This window comes from Paramisgurnus dabryanus, chromosome 5, assembly GCF_030506205.2.
Source record: "Paramisgurnus dabryanus chromosome 5, PD_genome_1.1, whole genome shotgun sequence".
Taxonomy (NCBI): Eukaryota; Metazoa; Chordata; class Actinopteri; order Cypriniformes; family Cobitidae; genus Paramisgurnus; species Paramisgurnus dabryanus.
Window position 1 is genome coordinate 32,541,926 of NC_133341.1, and position 21,035 is coordinate 32,562,960.

The 21,035-nt window shown below is 39.5% G+C and overlaps 1 protein-coding gene across 2 annotated transcripts in view; it reads right to left on the reverse strand.

The window, feature by feature from the left end:
• rnf43 (ring finger protein 43) overlaps window positions 1–21,035 on the reverse strand; it is a 108,652-nt gene that overhangs the window by 5,006 nt on the left and 82,611 nt on the right. The window contains exons 3-8 of one of the 2 annotated variants that reach the window (XM_065251114.1): window positions 4,288–4,362; window positions 3,981–4,115; window positions 3,791–3,892; window positions 3,501–3,671; window positions 2,749–2,851; window positions 1,033–2,541 (exon numbers count right to left, since the gene is read on the reverse strand). In XM_065251114.1, coding sequence (XP_065107186.1) covers window positions 1,033–2,541; window positions 2,749–2,851; window positions 3,501–3,671; window positions 3,791–3,892; window positions 3,981–4,115; window positions 4,288–4,362 — 2,095 coding nt within the window. Of the gene's footprint in view, window positions 1–1,032; window positions 2,542–2,736; window positions 2,852–3,500; window positions 3,672–3,790; window positions 3,893–3,980; window positions 4,116–4,287; window positions 4,363–21,035 lie in introns of both variants that reach the window. The other variant, XM_065251113.1, reaches the window with a different exon arrangement.

A 21,035-nucleotide genomic window follows, 5' to 3' on the forward strand; every position in this document is an offset into this window, starting at 1 on the left:
GTTCAATGCGACGTGTGTGGCTCGTCATGTCAAAACGTGTGTTCGGGCTGTGTGTGGCTCGTCGTGTCAAAATATGTGTTCAGTGCGTCGTGTGTGGCTCCTCGTGTCAAAATAAGTGTTCGGTGCGACGTGTGTGGCTCCTCGTGTCAAAATATGTATTTGGTGCGACGTGTGTGGCTCATCATGTCAAAATGTGTGTTTGGTGCGAACTGTGTGGCGCGTCATCTCAAAACGTGTGTTGTGTGTGGCTCGTCGTGTCAAAATGTGTGTTCGGTTGCGTTGCGCATGGCTCGTCGTGTCAAAATATGTGTTCAGTGCGTCGTGTGTGGCTCCTCGTGTCAAAATATGTGTTCGGTGCAACGTGTGTGGCGCATCATCTCAGAACGTGTGTTCCGTGTGTCGCGCGTGGCTCGTCACGTCAAAATGTGTGTTCGGTGCGTCGCGCGGGCCTCATCACGTCAAAATGTGTTCGGTGCGTCGCGCGGGCCTCGTCACGTCAAAATGTGTGTTCAGTGCGTCGCGCGGGGCTCGTCAAAAACGCTTCATATGTGCAGACGCTTCAAAAATGGTTTATGATAAAAGTGATGCTCACGTTCACAAATTACAACTTTACAACTTTACTTTACAACTCTGATTTCACATGAGATTAAGCGATTATCTAGCAAACATGAACGTCTCTTTTATCATAAACCCCTTCGAAGTGTCTGCAGCAGACACGTATTTTGACATGACGCGTGATGCACATAGGTTCACATAGAGCCACACACATGACGATCTAAACACATGGTTTGACGAACTTGGCAATGTGCACCCTCGAAAAATAAGTCACCGGCCGCCTCTGATGACACCCATACCTATGCTAAAAGAGAGACTTATGACTGGCCATATGATGTCATATTCAATATTATTATATAGCTTGCATGTGTATCAGTTTCAAAGTAAGCCTCACCTGAAAGATTATGTCAAACTTCACAAAAAACTCTGACACCCAACTAAACCCTATACATTAGGCTCAATAAAACTGATACTCACCCTGACTACTATGTAAAGCTTGGCAGTACAGACAGATGTCCCTAGGAAGTTCATGGCCTGGGTTGTGATGAGCCCTACATAGAGGTCTGTCCGATGTAGAGCCCGAGCTTGGAAGCTGAGGATCTGAACGGGCCGGCTGCATGCGTTTCTGCCACACAACATGAGCCCCGCCGCAGCACGGCCAGTCGCCCATCCCCGTTGAGTCCAAAATCAGGGGAACCGGAAGGAGAGCGGGAGTCACTTCCGGAGATGTGCAGCAATAGTTTCCAGTCCCCTGTCTGTAGTGAATGTGAAGGCTACAATCCTCTTGAAGGTCCAAGTTTTGATGGAAATGTACAACCGGCGCAGTCGCTTCCAACGTACAGCCGGTTGCTTTCCGTCTGCTGGGCCACGCCGAGCCCTTGTGGCAACAAGCTGGTGACGGAGAAGATAAAGAGGAAGACGTTACAACCACAGAGGGGCCCGATGAGGACACAGGACTTGTGTCTTTGTCCTCGAGCCCCCTCAAACTGATGTCCGCTTTGGGACAGTTGCAAGATAGGTGCTGCATTTGGCAGTCTTTGTCTTTAACTACATTACAGGGGCCACACGCTAGTGCGGCTGAGGCTCCCTGATCTGCGTCAGAGCCCCGGCCGGGCCCTTGACCGAGCTCTCCATCCTCATAATAGTGGTGTCTATGTCTGTGAAAGTGGACGTGACTGAAAACAGCCACCTGCTGTTGCTGCTCCTCCGAGCAAATCCCGTTCCCATCAGGTCCGTTTCCCGAGCGGTTCACTACTGAGTCCAGGGACCGAGGCCTCTGGGTGGCCTCTGGGGTTCCTCCTTTGCTCGGGCCGTACACAAATGGGTCGTACTCACTGCTAAGCGAACTGCGGAAAGTAGACCAGCTGCCATAGACGCCCTGAAGGCTAACGTCCGTACAATTCAGTACCGAGTCGCTGGACGAGCCGTGGCACGATCCCGAGCTGGTATCGCTGGCCGGTCCGTCTGCAAGGTAACCACTGCGCTCCGTGTGATAACTCGCTCCCGAGCAGCTGCCATCGTCCTGGCGACCATGTGTACCTCCCCCATGATGAGCATGATGGTGGGCCCCGTGATGCGCCCGAGAAGCCGAAGCGTTCCGCTGGGTACCTGCGGGGCAACGAGGACACGAACGTCTGGGGGCCGCGAAGTGATGCCCTGCTGTCCGACACCCGTGCCCGCTTGGTCTGTGCACTCGTCCGTGATGGCCATCTGGGGTGAGGTGGTACACGCAACTGGCACCCAACGGTCTGCTAGGAAAGCATCGCAGGGTGCGTGGATGGAGAGGGGGAGAGGTACCACAGTGACCCAGTTGGGGTAAAGGTCCAGATGGCGTGCGGGGGTAATGATGCCGCATGGAGAAGGGGATGTGGTGCTGAGGGTAAGGGTGTGGGGTTGAATAATGATGAGGAAGAAGGAAAGCTTGACTGTGATGGTCCGGTGGAGGAGCCGGCATGCGGCTTCTTTGGGGCTGGCGGGATGTTAACTCTGATATGAGACACAAACACATCAAATTTGGAAAGATTCTCAAAAATAAAAGAGATTGACACACAATAAACCACCAACACAAGCAATCACATATTACACAACTTTTAATAAGGTACTTCCAGGTTATCTCTATAATTGCCTGTGTCTCTGGCCCCTGGATTACTTGGAGAAGTATAAATGAAAGCGTATATGTACCAGTCTGTTTACCCATGATGTTATGCATGCACAGCGGGCAGGTTCGGTGCTGTAAGAGCCAGGGGTCGACACATTCCTTATGAAACTCATGAGCACAGGAGATGATCCTCAAATCCTGTCAGAGAAACCAAAAAAGAGAGAAAAGAGTTTCAGTCAGGGCAATAAATTGTCTATACCAAGAGGCAACCTTCCAGTCTTTCGTGAAGCCAACATGGAAGTGAACTAAACTGCAATTCCTCGACTGGCCACTAGAGGTGGGCTCCAAAAGGAAGTAAATCCCATAGACGCCATAGATGTTAAAATGTCCAAATTTACACTAGCAAAAATATGTCCGGTACAAAAAGCGGTTTTGGTTTTCATGACACCATGGGGGGGGGGGGTTACTCATCTGTTTGACTTATATTGAGCCATAAAGTTGTGCATAATTAAAGTGCATGGCCACTTGAGTGACAGGTGGATTGCCGCTGCTGACACTACCGTCGAGCTAGGTGGGCAACAACCAGGCACCTTAGCTTCACCCAAGTCCCGCATCTTTGCCCATTTTTGGTTGGTCATGTTGACCTGCCAATATGGCAAAGGCCATCTGTGCCCACTTTGGGATCAAAAATGCTTTTCAGAAACCTACGGTTAACATCACGGACACTACGTCCATGTTTAATACGGTCTATAGTCTATGTTGCTGTAGATACATTCTTATATGTTTCACATATAATCTCACTTGAGCACTTGTTTTACTCATGTTGGAGGACTATGTTAACTCTTACCTGGCCATCCATGAACTCCTCGAGACAGATGGCACAGACCGGACCGGACCCAGAACTGCTGCTTGACCCCAGAGCTCCACGTGAACGCTGGGATCCGCTGCAGCCCGGAGAGACGTACGTGCGCGTCTCCAGCCTGCCGATGGCCCGCATGGTCTGCTGATGCACGGAGTCCTGCGGGTGGTAAATCTCATTTTTACAATGTCTTTGCAAAGACAGTACAACAACCGGACACCTATACACCCATAAAAGTCCAGACCGCTGATGTCAAATGAAAGCATTGTTTCTCTTACCCAAGTTCTGTTGGACCTGCAGAAAAAGCGCATGGCAAAGATCATGATGATGGCCAACACAGCCAGAGCAACGGTCAGGAGAATGCCAACATCATAGTGAGGCTGAAATGAGACGAAAGACATGAAGAGTGACGCTTCGAACGCAAACTAAACTTTGACATATCTTTGCTTGATGTAAAGGAGCATTTACCCATTTAGGAGCCTCCATCATGATGTCTATCAACACCATGGCTTCCTCGTTCTTGTTGACGAGTCCCATCAGTTCCTCGGCGTCTGACGACTTCACCAATACGACCGGCCGCGGCAACAAACCCAAATCACGAAACTGTGGGAGAAAAAGTTTCAATTGTATCTGCAATGATGTTTTGTTATTGTTTGGCAGGTTAAAGTTTTTATTATTATCATTAATTTTATTATGTAGCAACTACAGTCCGGCATTTCAATTGAAAAGATGGTTACTGCGAATTCTTGTTTTTGTAAGAGACACAAACACTCACCTCTTGAGCAGCACCGGCATCATCTGTTATATCGAAGATGACCGCCTGAGCCCCTCTCTGAAGAGCCAACCGGGCCTGAGAGAGATAGATAGAGAGATAGATAGATAGAGAGAGAGAGAGAGAGAGACATTAGTTAGTTGCTGTGCAGACATCATATGTGCCAGCAGATGGCAGTCATGTAAAGTATTTGGAGACGCTGTGTCCTCATCATTGTTCTCCCTGTGAAGTTGTGAAGTGTGTGTTTGTGTGATGAAGCAGACAGGTTTGTAAACGGATGAATCAATTTATTTACGATTCGTTTACATTATTTTAGGCTTCAGGCAAACTGAATTCACTTAATCCAATCTGAACAGATTTACTGCTCACTGATTTTGTCATGACTAAATATGTTTCTAATCAATCCATGTGTTTTTCTGTCCACAAATGGAAAGCAAAGTGCTCATATTTCCAGCACGCTCAATGTTTCACACATGATACAGATTATACGATGAATTACAGGCCAGATTCGACTTTCTACTGAGGAAACCACACGTTCCACTTCAGATGTGTATTAGTAATATTATATGACACAGACATCACCAGCCATCACTTTACTAATCTGGCATCTTTCACGTGCGTGTTAAACACAAGCCAAACAAACTCATGCCTCTGCTGGACGACGAGAAAGACGCAGAGACCTCAGAATGAATTTCATGCATTTTTCCCCTCGCTCACGTTTTTCTAAAGGGGGCATATCATGAAAATTCAACTTTTTCCATGTTTAAGTGCTATAATTGGGTCCCCAGTGCTTCTATCAACCAAGAACATGTGAAAAAGATCAACCCAGTGACTTAGTTTTGGTAAACCATTCTGTGTAAGCATGTGAAAAAATAACTCATTGAAATTTGGCTCCCCTTGTGATGTCAGAAGGGGATAATACCGCCCCTTAATCTGCACTATTCAACCACGACACTGCCATTTAGTACAGCTCATTTGCATTTAAAAGGACATTTTAAGATAAAGATTTATTTGACATCTTAAAAAAAGTTTTGTCTTAAAAACATAAATACAGATTAACTTTACACATTTTTTCTTTTCTATAAGAGTTTGGCAAGATGACTTTTCAAGTGTATAACTTTAGAAATGTGTTTACAGAGATAGAGAGACTGTGTAGTGCTTTCAGCTGATTGGCTGGAGGAAGCAGGAAGAGGCGGGACAGATGCCAGAGGCGTGTCTAATGTAAGGAAAGGCTGAATGTGTGTAATTCTGAATGAACAAGAATAGGGATGATACAAGCTGTAAGTTATATTTTGCATGAAATACAATTACGTTTGAAGGCTGTTTGTGAAATGATCAAAACATTTAAGCACCTAACAAACTTTTGTAAACATAAAGTAAATTCAGAGAGATTGGGAATGTGCCGCTCTTTAACATTGAGATGGCTGCCAAAAACTGTCCTTCTATCTACCTAAACTCAACTTTTATGAAAACATTTTTGTCATCCATGTAAAAACATTTATGCATTTGTCAGATGCCTTTGCAGTTCATTAGAAGTTATACACAGACCCGGAAATAATTTGGAGACTCAAGATTATATTCAGCTTTTCTAGATTTACTTTTTATACACTGTAAAAAATGTATCAATATATATTTTATGCTACTGTAAATTAAAAAATTAAGATACAACTTCAACTAGTTTTTATAAGTTATGTAAACTATTCAAAGGTTAAAACTTAAAATAGTATGTTGAATTGACTTGCAAAACCAAGTTATTTTAACTTCATGCTGCATTTTTTGTATAGTGTAAAATGATCATTTTTGTTTCATTAAGTCAACTACCGACAACATTTCTGTCAAACTCCTAATCAAAATAATGTTTTTATTTGCATTTATTTACTAAAATTTCCTGTCATATACACAACACTGTCCACCATCCAATCAATTTCAGGTGGATAAAATCAAGTCCCGTTCATTTCTAAAATGCAAAGTTGTACGATTTAAAATGCAAATGTAAAGATGACAGTCAGCTGATAAACAGACATCAATGAGGTGTTATGTGTAGCTGTAATAACCATAAAACCATCACTAGTTTACTGTGAGTCAATCACTACACGGTGGTCAAACATTTCATATTTATGTAGCATTTATGAGCACAAACTCAAAAAATGAGACCTTCACATGAGTTCACCTGACCTACAGCAACCTGAACGATGACATGACAGAAGATGAATCGTGTGAAAACACCATATAAGCAATATTTACACACACAAATCATAATTACTGCATGACTGTAAAAACACTTATGTACTACAGCCAAAAACAGCGATAAATTAAACACATGACGCTCTAAACTAAATATCTTGCAAAACCACTTCACCTTTAATAAGAAATGTGTTCAATAATAATTTTTAACGTCTCTCATAAACTGTGTTTTGGGGTTTCGTGATAGCAGTCGTAGACTTCATGCAACGCTGCGGTGATAAAGGGTTAAACGTGAGGATCTCACTGACACTGATTGTTACATCAAACGTTTGTGATGAGTCACGAGTGTCGCCGCAGGCTTAAACCTCTGAGCTTTAACCTAATTACCAGCTTCATCTGAACTGTCATTCCTCACATGAAAACGCAGCCGATTATTTTGTTATTCCGTCAGACCTGTCAATCTGATCCACCCCAAGCATTACAGCTCTAATCATTAAACATTTACACAATCCCTGTGAAGAGATAGTCATGTTGTTACGCTAGCGCTGGGTCTTAATTTCTTTTCATGTATATAAGTTGTATTAGTAATGTTTTGTGCCCTTTCACGCCATCTCATGGTACAAAAAAGTGTGACCAGATAAGATGTTTCTGACGTGAAATGTGTGTAATAATTGCAGAGAGACAGGTCAGAAATAAACACCACTGCTGCTTTATTCTGGATTCTTCATTAGAGAGTTAAACACAATACAGAAATAGGACCACTACACCTGCATCTTATCTGTCAACTGTGAGGAAGAAACATACAGAATAAATGTAACCAAATAACATTTGAATAAAAAATCTTGATAGCTTAAAACAGAGTTGGGAAATATTTACATGTATGCATTTTTATCCATTATACAAAATTTTTATCCAACTAGAGGTAGACCGATTAATCGGTTTTGCCAATTAATCGGCACCGATAGTTCTTTGGTGGAACAATTGGCTATCGGCGTTTTCTCGAGTGCATCCGTTGCTTCATATCATTATGAAGGAATTAATTTGCTGAATAAATGCTGCATTAGCAGAAAAACAACGGCGGGAACCTAAGTTTGTCATCAAAGCTGACATGACGCTAATACTAGTAGTACCTCAAACAAAAATACACAGATAAATCCAACCCAAATATTTAATGTCATGATTATTTCTATCGATTTGAATACGTTTATTTCCAGCTGGTTACTTTTATTCATGATTTATCCATATTTTTATCCAGTGAATGAATTATATGCAGCTTAGCTGTCGGCTACGTTAACATATCAAAACAAATCAAAATCTGATTTCTGTTCTTTTTTACGATCACTGCAGTACATCTTGATTAGATAATCATTGAATGTTAAAACAGAAACAAATAAAAACAAGACTACACATTTAATAGACATTTATGTCTTTTTAATTTTACCAGTGGGAGTATTTCACAGAAGTATTTATTTACTTCAATACTTATTAATATAATTAATATATTTTTATTTATACATTTATTTCATTTAGCACACTTTAATGGTTCAGTACTGTTGTTTTATTACTTTTGTAATACATTTCAGCACTGTTTCACTTTTAGTGTTATGTTTGTTTGATCCAGTATCCATTTTAAAAACTATCGGTCGATTAATCGGTTATCGGCAAATAGGGACCAACTCAGTTCTCGGTAAAATCCACAATCAGTCGACCTCTACAAGCAACTTACAGTGATACATTTAATCAGTATTTGTCTTCTCTGGGATCAAACCCATGATCTTAAGCACGGTTTATAATAGGTGTTCACAAACATTTTCCCACTTAGACAAGTATAAAACAGTACACACCCTTTTTAGAGGGTTTTTCCTTGTCATTGCATGGATAAAATGAGGAGCTCAGATGCAAAAGCTAAACGCCACCGATGTTAAAAATGGGATCATGATATTAAAGGGATAGTTTACACAAAAATAAAACTTTTGATTTAGTAATATTCCCCAAAAATGTAACTTTTTAATTTAAATTTCATTATTTCATTAATAACCGAATGCTCTAGGTAGGATAAACAATGTGATTGGTTAAAGGGAGAATTTGCCACGGTTGGACAACACAGTTTTCTTATTGTCTGATATGCTGGAGTCCACCTATTTGTGAATTTGTGTGCATGTCTTGATGTTAGAAATGTTACAAATCCACAAATGCACAAAAAGCGATTTACAAATGCACAGAATTGCAAAATGAATGCAATGCGTTAAAGTAAACTTTTCCTGGGAATTAAACCCACAACTAGGGATGCTTAACGATTAATCGCGATTAATCGTTAGCAGAATAAAAGTTTTTGTTTACATCATATATGTGTGTGAACTGTGTATAATAACTTTGTATAAATAAATGTACACACATGCATGTATATGCTTTAGAAATGTTTACATGTGTATATACATTTGTATATTTATGTATAATTTTTATTATATATAAATATAAATACTTAATATATACATTTTTTTTCTTAAAATTATACATGAATGTGTTCATATTTATATATATACATATTTATTATACACAGTTTACATACATATGTGATGTAAACAAAAACTTTTATTCTGCTAACGATTAATCGCGATTAATTGTTTAGCATCCCTACCCACAACCCTTTGAACTGCTTACACAATACTCTACCAGTTGAGCTGCACTAACATCAATCATATATTATATTTATATATAAATACAACTGTAAAAAATATGCAGCACTTTTGTCAAATCAAGTTATATTTTGTGACTTTAATTAAAAAAATTAAGTTAAACAACTTCAACTTTATTTTATAAGTTATGACAACTTATCACAGGTCAATACTTAAAATAGTAGGTTGAATTGACTTGCAAAACCAAGTTGTTTTAACTTCATGCTAAATTTTTTTTTACAGAGCATGTCTTATTGCAATACCAAAATACATCATGGTAAAATATTAAAGCCATTGTCATCGCTAGTCATACGTGCATTAAAAAGACTTCTCATGACCCACAGTTTATAAAACAAATTCAGGTTGAGTTTTTTATCTAATAATTGACTATAAACACAACTGTGAATATATATTTCATATTAATGCAGCATGTGACACTGAATGTTCTGCATTTGATTTTAGTGTGCAGTTTTCTTTCATCAGGAGATCACAGCCCTCATGGGCTCGGATCCACACAGGCCCTCACATTCCTCCCGCTGTAATCTCTGAGAGGTACAGAGGGGAAACGTGTTGACAGGACGGCTCTCCTCTACCTACTCCAGGGGGATTGTGGGAGATTTTGCCCGGGCATGAGAGAGAAACCAGCGGGCAAATACAGAAAGGGGAAACGTCTTTTTCATAGTAAGGTGTGACTTAATCTCCTCTGAGGAGCTGAATTTGTCTTTAGGCTCCGCGCCGCATGTCTCTGCCTGTTAATGCTGCAAAACCAACAGAAGATCCAATAAACACCGATGTTCAGCCAGCAGCTAAACCTTTTCTCTGACGGTCAGAGGGGTAAATAGACAGTTTTCAATGATGGTAACCAGTGGCGGCTGGTGGAAAAATATTTTTTTGGGGGGCATACAAACTTGAAATTAAACTTACTGTAGTAATGCAGGCACACCCGTCGCTATGGGCGGGCCATAGGGGGCCGGGCCCGCCCTCAAAGACGCTTGTGCCCCCCCAGTATTTAAAAAATACTGTAATTTTAAATTATCACAGTTGCTATTTTGTGTTGCATTAATGTTGTATTCTTTATAATTAAAACATTAAAAATATAAAAAACAATGGTGTGATTTTGTTTGATTGATGGGAATCTAGCTACACTGCAAAAGCCCATCACGAGGCTACGTACGTGACGTAGCCTACGTCAGTTTAGCCGCTCAACAGTTACCACACTTTTTTAAACTGGATGAGTTTTCGCTTAAGATGGATATTATCCGCAAATGGTTAAAAAGCCCACCAACAGTCTCCTCTGCCAAAATTGAAAAACAGTCTCCTCTGCCAAAATTGAAACGACATTGACGCCTGATGTTGGAGAAGACGACACTGGACGACAGCCTGCCCTGAGCCCAATACCAGCTCCGTGGAGCCCGACCCCGGGCTTAACAGACTACTACATTCTGAAGATATGGACTTGTTCACTGCGGTGATTCAGCTTGCTTTTGAAAAGGACCTCACTCACAAGTTTAATTCCGAGTGGACACTTTATTAATGAGGAGGTTCTGCTCGGAGAAACGCCACCTGCCGCTATACTGACAGGAGGGAAGGGAGAGACGACGACAGCGCTGCCTCTACTCAAGTACCGTAGGTTCAAAGTCTGCGTGCGTGTGTGTGTGTTTGTGTGTGTGCGCGCGCACGTGTCTCATGGCAATGCATATATCCCTCTGTTGACTGCTTTAAAATGCAATGTTTGAGAGATGCCTCTGGTGTTACATGTAATATTGTATAGATTTATGGATATTCATAAAATTGCTTCTATATGTAATGTGGTGTAGGCTATATAGGCTATCTGGTCATATTGCTGATGGTTATGTTTAACGTGATGATTACGTGCTGCGCGAATAGAGTATATATTATTATAAGTATACGTACTGTAGGCTAATAATAAGTGTGCCCTCCCATGCATTTCATATGCCCCCCTTAAGACTGAGGTCTGGCGACGGGTCTGAATGCAGGTCTGTACATAGCCATTTATCAGGTGATGAATATCATTACTGCTTAGCTAAAATGCTAAAAATGTTACTGTTAAAGTCAACTTAATCATGAAATAAATTTACTATAAATGTGTAAGTCTGAGTATAATGTGGGTTTATTATCAGTAATGAACTAATCATGGTAATCATTTACACACACGCGCGCACACACAAAGTTTGTTATACATAAAAATATATCAATTTAATGACATCTTTGATTCGATAAAAATTATCTTCTTTTCACTTGTCAAATAAATGAAACGTTACCTTTAGTGTTTGTTGAGTAAAGAATACGCTGTACATTACAGAAACGGGTATTTTTTACACACTTATTATAACAGAGATGGCAGAGATGCGTCACTGTAGAGGTGGGGTTGAGTTTAAGGTTTTACCGACAGAAGGCATGATCCGGTTACCCGTTGCAAGGTATACCGATGTTTTAAACAGTCAAGGTTTCAAAACCACTAAAATGTTCTGTGATATCGTTTCCAAGGTATGAGCTGTGTTTATACAAAATTTATTAAATCATTAAGTCATGTGATTGATTTGATGCATTACATTTAATATACATTACAAAAATATTATATATTTTTTGAAAGCATATTATAATTTAAAGGCTTTATTTTTACCTGGCATTTGAAAAGAATACATTTTAGTGTTGCAATGGCAAAACCGCAACACAAAATCTTATACCGGCCCATGCCTAACCAACAGTTTTGAGGCAGTGTTGTTTTCATCAACGATTATGATAACTAAATGATTTCTTTTTTAAGTAATAACTTACATTCACCCCTTTTAAAGACTACTTTTTTTACTAAAATTGACTTAAACTTAACTAAAACCTTTTTGCGTTTTCATCGACTAAAACTTGAGTTGTTTATTAGGGACTAAAATGTGACTAAAACTAAAAAGCATTTTCGTCCATAAGACTAAAACTAAAAGGGCTGCCAAAACCAACACTGTTTTGAGGTTTCGTCACGAGCCCTTTTCAATACTTTTCATTTCTTAAATATTTGCAAAAGCCACAGGCAGACATACTGATCAATAGCAATGATTTATTCAAAAAAGTAAAAATGACCAAAAATAATGGAGATACGAGGTTTCCGTCGAACAGCAATGACATATCTGTTTCGATCCACTTTATTCAAATAATGTAAAACATTGTAAAAAACTGCAGCATTTTTGTCAAATCAACATATATTTGTATGCAACTTTAACTTTAAAAATTTAAAATTAAACAGCTAGTTTTTATAAGTAATCTCAACTATTCACAACCCAAAAATTGAATTGACATGCAAATCCAAGTGTCATGCTGAATTTTTGTGCATTTTTATATTTTATAGTCTATGATATTGTTATTAACCCTTAAGATGACTAAATACCATATAAAGTTCACTTTGTAGGGCACTAAGTAGCGACTGAACTGAACATTTTCTTTAAAGAAGTCCTTTGGTTTAAGAATGATTCCCATTCCTCACACCTGTAAGGAATATCCATCATCTCTGTCCCCATCACTGTCACCACAAACATCTCCAGTTCTCTTTGTATGTCTCCACAGGGCTTCACTTGTTTGCCTTCAGCAATCGATTCAGGAATTCCAGTTTAAAAGGAAAAGAGACCGAGAGAGAGAGAGAGAGAGAAGAGAGGAAGAAAAAACGAACGAGAGAACGAGAGACGTGACCACAGACTAAACGGATCAGAGGCCGGGAATTCTGAATGACGCATCAAACAATGCTAAACCAATGATATTATTTTCATGGTGTGTATGCAGAAGACCTCCACTTTATCTGAATGTGTGCTGTATATGCGTGTATACACACCTGATGGGTCAAACACACAACAACTGAGGTTGTACGTCTTAAACACAGACTTGTGTCCGATCCTAAACTATCTGCACAGAAGTAAACAACTGTGTATTTGTGTACACTTCAAATGTGAACTTGCTACATCAGTAAAACACAAAATCAATGTTCATATCAAATGATACACATTAGCTTTAATCAATCAATAATATTACATAAATAATTTGGACAAAAGCATCTGCTAAAAAGACTAAATGACTGAATCATGAGTCTTCAGCCAGATGTCTAACAAATGGGCAAAAACATGTAATATCAGTGAAACATTGTTTTATTAAAAGCTACAAAGTTTAACTTTGCAAATAAAAAGAATAAAAGGCCTGTGGCTTCATGTTTAGCACATCTTCTAGACACGATGGGCTGTGGTGCTCATTTGTCAGGCACAGGTTTGAAATTGACATGAGCTGTGTTGTGATCTCTTCCCCTTTGGCATAAAAGCTCACATAACACACGCTGTTTCTGCTCATCTCATGTTAATCTTGAGTACCTATAGAGTCATATTACATCCTTCATATCTCCGAAGGTTTATTAGATTTATAAAAGACAGATCAGCTCTAGTGATTGTTTCCGGAAAAGCACCCAGAGGCGTCCAACAGGAGGAGCGAGTCACGAGCAAGCAAAAAAAAAAAAAAAAAAACATTATCCCACTATCTCTGGATAACTTTTGATTCACTACATGTTTGTGTCATTTACATTATATGCACTTACGTGCCGATTGCCAACACAAAACAGACATTTGATGCAGTTTTACTTACCGCCTGCGACTCATGACCCGGTTGGGACCACCCCATTTTAACAAAATCTAGCATTAAAAACATGCACTCAAATCTCCACTGCTACCCCGGATAAACAATCTATATCCATTGTTTCCATAATGCTGGCTTACTTGGAAAGCTGAACAAGGCTTTCTTTTCCTTACATCCAAAAACACACTTCTTCTCTCATGTAATTGTTGGGTCTTGATATAAAACAAAGCTGTGGAGTGCAGTGATGTCTGTGACTTCTACTCGAAGAAACAATGATAATGAGCGTCTTCATTGTTCTCGCTTTCACTATGATTGACATGTGGGCGTGCTTTTCTGGGGGAAGTGCCCATATAAGGAATACGAGGTCACTGCAACATAACAGGTACCCATGTTTGAAAAAAACACGCTCAACTGCTTTTTTGACGCTTTGCATTTGTTAAGTAAGGGATAATGTAGAGGGTCTTGTATCACACTGAAGGGGCTTATTTCCCAATAACTACCGGCTGCCTCTACATTATCCCGCTTATTACACGGCTACATGCCACATAAGAAAAAAAACTGGACATGAATATGAATTTTGAAACATTTTATTGGCATATTTGTTTTAAATTAACATTTTTATCCTTCCGCGAAACTTTGCACAGATGCATAAAATGATCGTAATACCTTATTAAGATCCTCTGCTTCATACTTGTCTGTCTCCATTTTTTTCTCTTTTAGCCAGTCTTTGAGAAGTTTTAATGCCCATTCTGTATTTTTTTGTGTGTTGGCTTCGTAGCTGTCATGCTCTATTTTGTCAAGTTCAGTCTCAGTAAGCTCTCTGTGTCTTGTCGTGGTTGTCGAGTGTTTGTCACAAGATGGCGCCAAACAGACAGTAATCTTTATTGATCTTTATTGGCGCGGAGCGATTTTACTCGTGCAAGTAGTCCGGCTATGCGTTATTATTTTGGAGCGGTTATTATTTGAAAAGAACGAACCTGCAAATGTCTCAACTGACCAATCAGAATCAAGCATTCCAGAGAGCCGTGTAATAAGCATGAGGATTACAACTCTTTAACTGTTTTACTAAGTCAAAATGCATGAAATAGCATTAACCCTCCCCCCGTTAAACATCAAGTTGGTCAGTAGATGGCAATGTTACTTTGTAAAGAAACACTACACGCACATGTGATAAATACAAAAAATCAAGCAGTTTTGTTTTGGGTAAAGCAGCAAAACTTTGTTAACTTTGCTTGAGAAGCGTTAATAAACTCAGCACACGGACAGTGCTGTAGGCCACCATTGCTGTTTGGTTATACTCACGCATATAGATATGTATAATAAAGGCTAGATGTCTCGCCCACGCTGCTGGCCAATGGAGGTCGACGTCCGCACCTGGCGGCCATCTTGTCTCAGGCAGCTCGCTCACTTGTAGGATTGTATTTTAATTGTGCATGTACTTTTAAATAACCTCAATTTTCTACCAATTTTCAAATGGTTTGATTTGTTATAAACGTCAGAGATGGACCTATGACACTGCATACTTAATGAATAATGTTCATGAAACATGTTCAAGCATACAGAAGTATAGCAACGTTAATAACGTTGGTAAGAAACCAAACCATTTAAAAATCTGTAAAAAATTTGAGTAAGTTATGGTTATTTAAAAGTACATGCACCATCAAAACACAATGCTATGAGTGAGCGAGCTGACTGAGCCAAGATGGCCGCCAGTGATGACGTTAGAGACTCCGCCGTAAGACATCTAGCCTTTATTATACATATATTTGCTCATGCATGCCTATAGACTGAATTAACACATTTGCATGACATCAGCGTTATCACAGATACACACATGGAGACAACAAGGCATCGCTTTTGAAAACGTACACTTTGATATCCGTCTTCCCAAGTTGTTGGGACAAACAGTCAAAACTGCATAAAAACGTTCCCAGTTTTGGTTGAAAACGTTGTCAAGTTAAAGGCCCCTTAATGTGGAGACTTTAGGTTTATAGTCCTAGGAAAACTAAATGATTTACAGTCCAGTCTCCACTTCAGATGTCCAAACTTTGTAACTGACTCCTGGAAACACAAATTGCAACACCCCACCCAGTTATTTGCCCTTCAAACCAGCAGAAAACAACTGGATATTTCAGAAGACACATCGAATTTCCTTTAATTATACATGTTTCATGCACTGAAATGACTGATGAGTGTAGTACACTTAAAATAAAACACACTTATATAGCCAAATGTCACCACATTACATAACAAAATATTAAACTAAGTCACATTTAAAAGAGATAACAAAGATATGTTGCATGATAAAACAAAAAAAAGAGCATAAAACGTTTATTTTTTTGGTTTAATTTAATTCCTTCAAATGCATTCCCACAATTGGCATTATGATCCAGCGGTATAAACTTTTAACCTACAGTAAAGTACCTTCCTCCTGTTCTCTCACGTCCGAGCCTCCAGCGTTCCCGTTCCTCTGAGCAGCTTTCTGGTTCTCTCTGCTGCGCGCACAGGCCCAGGCCTGATCTCAACATTCACGGCCAATTAAACCCTGATCTTCAAACGACACTCGCCGCACCATCAAAGACTGAGAAATGACGACAGTCGCCGCAGGGCTCCACAGAAACACCAGAGCCGGCAGGCAAACGCGCACTCTCTGCACGCTTCAAACGCGCTCATGCCGGCGTGTGTATTTCTCAAATGAACTCCAGAGCTTTTGGAAGAACTGCGAGGCTGCGCGAGTGACGGCTAAGTGTTAAATCTGGGAGGTATTTTAATAGCTGTAATTTAACAGTGATTAAAAGATAGTGATTCACTGTGTGTCTCAGCTTCTGGAGTTATAATAAGTGCTGCATTCTTTCAAACACAAATGCACGCATGCACGCACGCATGCAAGAATGACATGAGGCGCAAACATTTTGCAGCATTGAAAATGCCTCGTGCACCAGACAAACGTACTCTATATAAAAGTCATTGATGCATTGCATTATGCATTTATGTATTTAGCACACACTTTAATCCAAAGCAAAGTATGAACTTCCTCAGTATGTGTGGGGATCGAACCCATGATATTTGTGTTGCTTACGCAATGCCATAGTAATGGATCGTGATTGTCATTGGTCCTGTACTCTGGACAGGCACTATAAGCAAATATCTAGCAATGCTATACTGTTGCAACCACCCACAACATTGCATTTCTATCAAGAGACCCTCCTAAAAGTTACACACTGCACCTTTAATAGTGAAAGTAATGAGAAAACACTTTAGGAACTGTGAGTACTCAAAAAGTGGCAGTCATCATTGTGCTGTGTTATTCTTTTACAATAGCATCCTGCATCTATTACTGGAACATTCTCCTGTAACACCTGTACATCACAATAGACAGATTCTCTCTCTCTCTCTCTCTCTCTCTCTCTCTCTCTCACTCGCTCTATTGAAAGGAAGAAGAGAGATATGCACTTGTTTTGAAGAGACCACAAAGACAGTCATGCTCTCTGTAGCATTCATACTATTGTTAGTGTACTACAATACATGCAGACTCAAAACAAGACTCGTTCATCTGGGCCGTACAACGATCACAACAGCAGATCAAACCCTGAGGTGCTGTTGAGAGTCGGGTCACAGACAGAGGACTGTATGAGCCGGTGCGACGTCAAAACATTACTGAGAGCTGAATGCAACTTTAATTTACATTCATGCATTTGGCAGAGGCTTTAATTCAAAGCGATTTACAATGCACAAGGTATACATTTCATCAGTATGTGTGTTCCCACAACCACAATGCTGCTCAACTGCAGTGTTCAAGTATTATATAATAAACAACGAGGCACAGGATCCATGTTATCATTTTTTAAATTATTAGTAGGGTTAACGAGATCAAGAGCGTGAGTCAACTGGTGATGGCGCGTTACACAGAACTAAACGACTTTACCACATCACTGAAAACCCTCACAAACATGTCTGGGAAAAACATATTTAAAGAACGATTGTTTTGTGAGAGAGCACGCGCACACAGATGCCCTTATCGGCTAAACAAAGACGAGTTTGAGATTCCCATTTTTCACTTGTGAGGAACTCATTCCAATGGGAACACATCACACAAACTGTGTGACATAGTGAATGCTTCTGCGTATGTAACAACAACAGAAGACTTATCGCCCCGCCGGACGACCTTGAGCTTCAAACACAACAGATGAACTGCAGGAATCCACAACAACTGTGAGAGCCGTTGCCCAGAGACCAATGGGCCAAAACACACACACACACACACACACACACACACACACACACACACACACACACACACACACACACACACACACACACACACACGCGCGCACACACAATTATAAGTGTAGAAGTGATAGAGACGTGGGACAATTTCAGACTTTTAGCCACAACCTAAAAGAAACACCCACCCACTTCCTGTACGGCCATCTGTATACATTCCATCTATAGTCTCTCTCTCTCTCTTTCTCTCTCTCTCTCTCTCTCTCTTTAAGTGTGCTTTATTGGCATGAAAAAAACTGTGCATTTGTATTGCTAAAGCATTTGCAGCTGGGTTGCGTACAAATAGTGAAAATTAAACAAAGTATATAGTGCAAAAATTAAAAGTTGGGTAAATAAATAAAAATAAAATAAAAACAAAAAGCTTAACACAAAGAAAAATAATAGAATAAAGCAGTAATATACATAAAGTATCTAAAAGATATGAAGTCAGGTCTCTTATACAGTATTATGACATACAGACACATATTGTTTTGCCAACACACAGCAGTCCTTATGATCTCCCTCTCTTTGTGTAAATGAGGACATCCCATTGACTTCTTTTAAGTTAGAGCACTAGTTTTAAATACTATAACCTAACCCTTACCCTGATAGAAAACTGCAATTTTACAATTTTACGTACAAGAGAGAGAGATGGGCCTACAATCTTTATTACACAAACTTGAAAGCACCTGTTTCTCAAGCATGTTAAGTGCTTGACAGTCACGATTCTAGCACATAAAACCCTCCATCTCTGTTAAATCATCTGAATCTGACCTCTGATCAGCCCCTGACACCACAAACACACATCATATACAGATGCAGGAACACACACGTCTCTGCGATTTGAAACATCTAACTCTTCAGTTTGGGAAAACCACTTCAAAGCTGTTAAACGCATTAAGATTATCTAATAAAAAAACATAAATCAATCCATTCATTTAATGGGAGAAGAAACTCTCTGCACTGTAAAAAATACTTTGCTGCCTTAAAAATTTTTGTTAAACCAACTCAGATTTACAAGTCATGTCGACAAAGATGAGTTTTCACAACTTATAAAATATAGTTGAGAATAGTCAACTTAATTTTTTAAGTTATAACAACTCACCTGTAGTTATAACAACTCATCTTTAGTCAAGATAAATAATATTAAGTTGAAATGACTTGTAAATCGGAGTTGATTCAACAAAAAATTTAAGGCAGCAAAGTATTTTTACAGTGTGGCTGAAGAAAACAGTAAGAAAGCAAAGAAAGTGTTTAAGTTTTAGCTATATGACAAAAACTACAAAGTTTTGTTTCCAGATGTTCTTGTAGCTAAAAGGTCATGGGTTTGAATCCCAGTGAGCACACAAACTGATAAAAAAGTACTGCTTGAATGCACTGTAGTCACTTTGGATAAAGAGAAACTTAAATGTATATATTTCAATCCATTTATTTGGTAGCCCCCCCCAAATTTTTTTTTTATACAGGTAGGTTTGAATTTAAGTCCAATATAAATTAGACAAAATTAGACAAGAAATGCAAAGGAACTATTTACACGATTATTTATTTATATACAGTGTAGTGGTTTTAATGGTAAAAGCTAATAGTTCCTATTGGTATTTCAATGGAAACCATTAGAATTTTCTGTAATGGTTTTATTGTTTTTTTTCAGCAGGGTAGACATGTACGGCGTTTGATTTTTGCTGAACATTTTCAACACATTTTTACTGATATCCACTACTGAGTAACCGAAACCTTTCAGTTTTTTCTTCAAGAATACGAAAAATGTAAATGAAACGCTTCACAGTCTATGTGCTCTTTAGCCAACAGCAGTAAGTCATTGTTTCAGTAGCTGCGTGCGTTACAGATTTGCACAAAACTTTAGCGCTATTTTTTAAAACGTCAACAAAAAAACTTGCGAAATGACGCTGTTTCCATAAACCGATGATGTGTGACTGAAGTTTTTCTTCCTGCGATAAGTCATTCCAAACATCAGGTTGATTGATGTTGGTAGGTTTACTAATATCACATCCACGGCACTAGGCATTATTTTTATACAAAGGAGACATAAGAGTACTATTCAAACATTAATGCCGAGGAAAACCCCTTATACTTAGGAGCGGCAACATGTAGGTGTTTCTTATACTGTAGGTAATAGTACACGCATTTTAAATCAAACGAGATGTAGGAGCGTTATCCAAACATTATTGACAAGGAAAGCCTTTTATACTCAGACTCATACCGCGTCATCTTTATACAATAATTATTTGACTTAATACATCAGATGACCTGGAAATGTGAATAAACAGTTTTGTGAAATACGCCTCTTCCGAATTGCATGAAAAACCACCTCATGTAAGCGTAAAAACTTTTTTGCAATATATAACAGTTTTGACGTGTCTCCAATGTCCGTATTTTCAATTCGCAATGTCAATTTGTGCAATTTCAAGGGTATGGAAAACACAGCTATTGTCTTTCTTTTGTTGTTACATTACCGCTAATATCACAGAAAACAGCAGCACCACACACAAGCACATAAACTGTACACATACACGCACACTACACACACAGTCTTTCATGAGTTTCTTGTAATATTTAGTTTGTAAAGGACTGAAAGTGGGCTAACAGTGCGTTTAATTTTAAAGGAGCATCACAGACAAACGTTTACTATAAAGATCTACATGTGGAGACACACGGCTCTTGTCTTTTCCTGTCCGCTTTGACTCATGTCCTCACAAAAAACACACTTAAACCCTCGCTCCTTTATAAAACGCCTCTTTGTGGATTAAACCTTTTTGCAAGTACTGAGCAAACAAATCTGCTTCTGTTTGGAAAGAGGCTCGCAATGACAATACGCTTAAAAATTGGAGGGCCGTGCCTTTGATGGTTTGGTGCGGACCTTCGAACCCGAAATGTAGGGGATGTTTGGATTGTGTCGGAGATTCTGGGTAAATATTTGAAACTCCGACACAAGCGTTGCTGGACTAGCCTGGGCGGGACGTTTTATAAAAGGGGACATGCATTATCCAC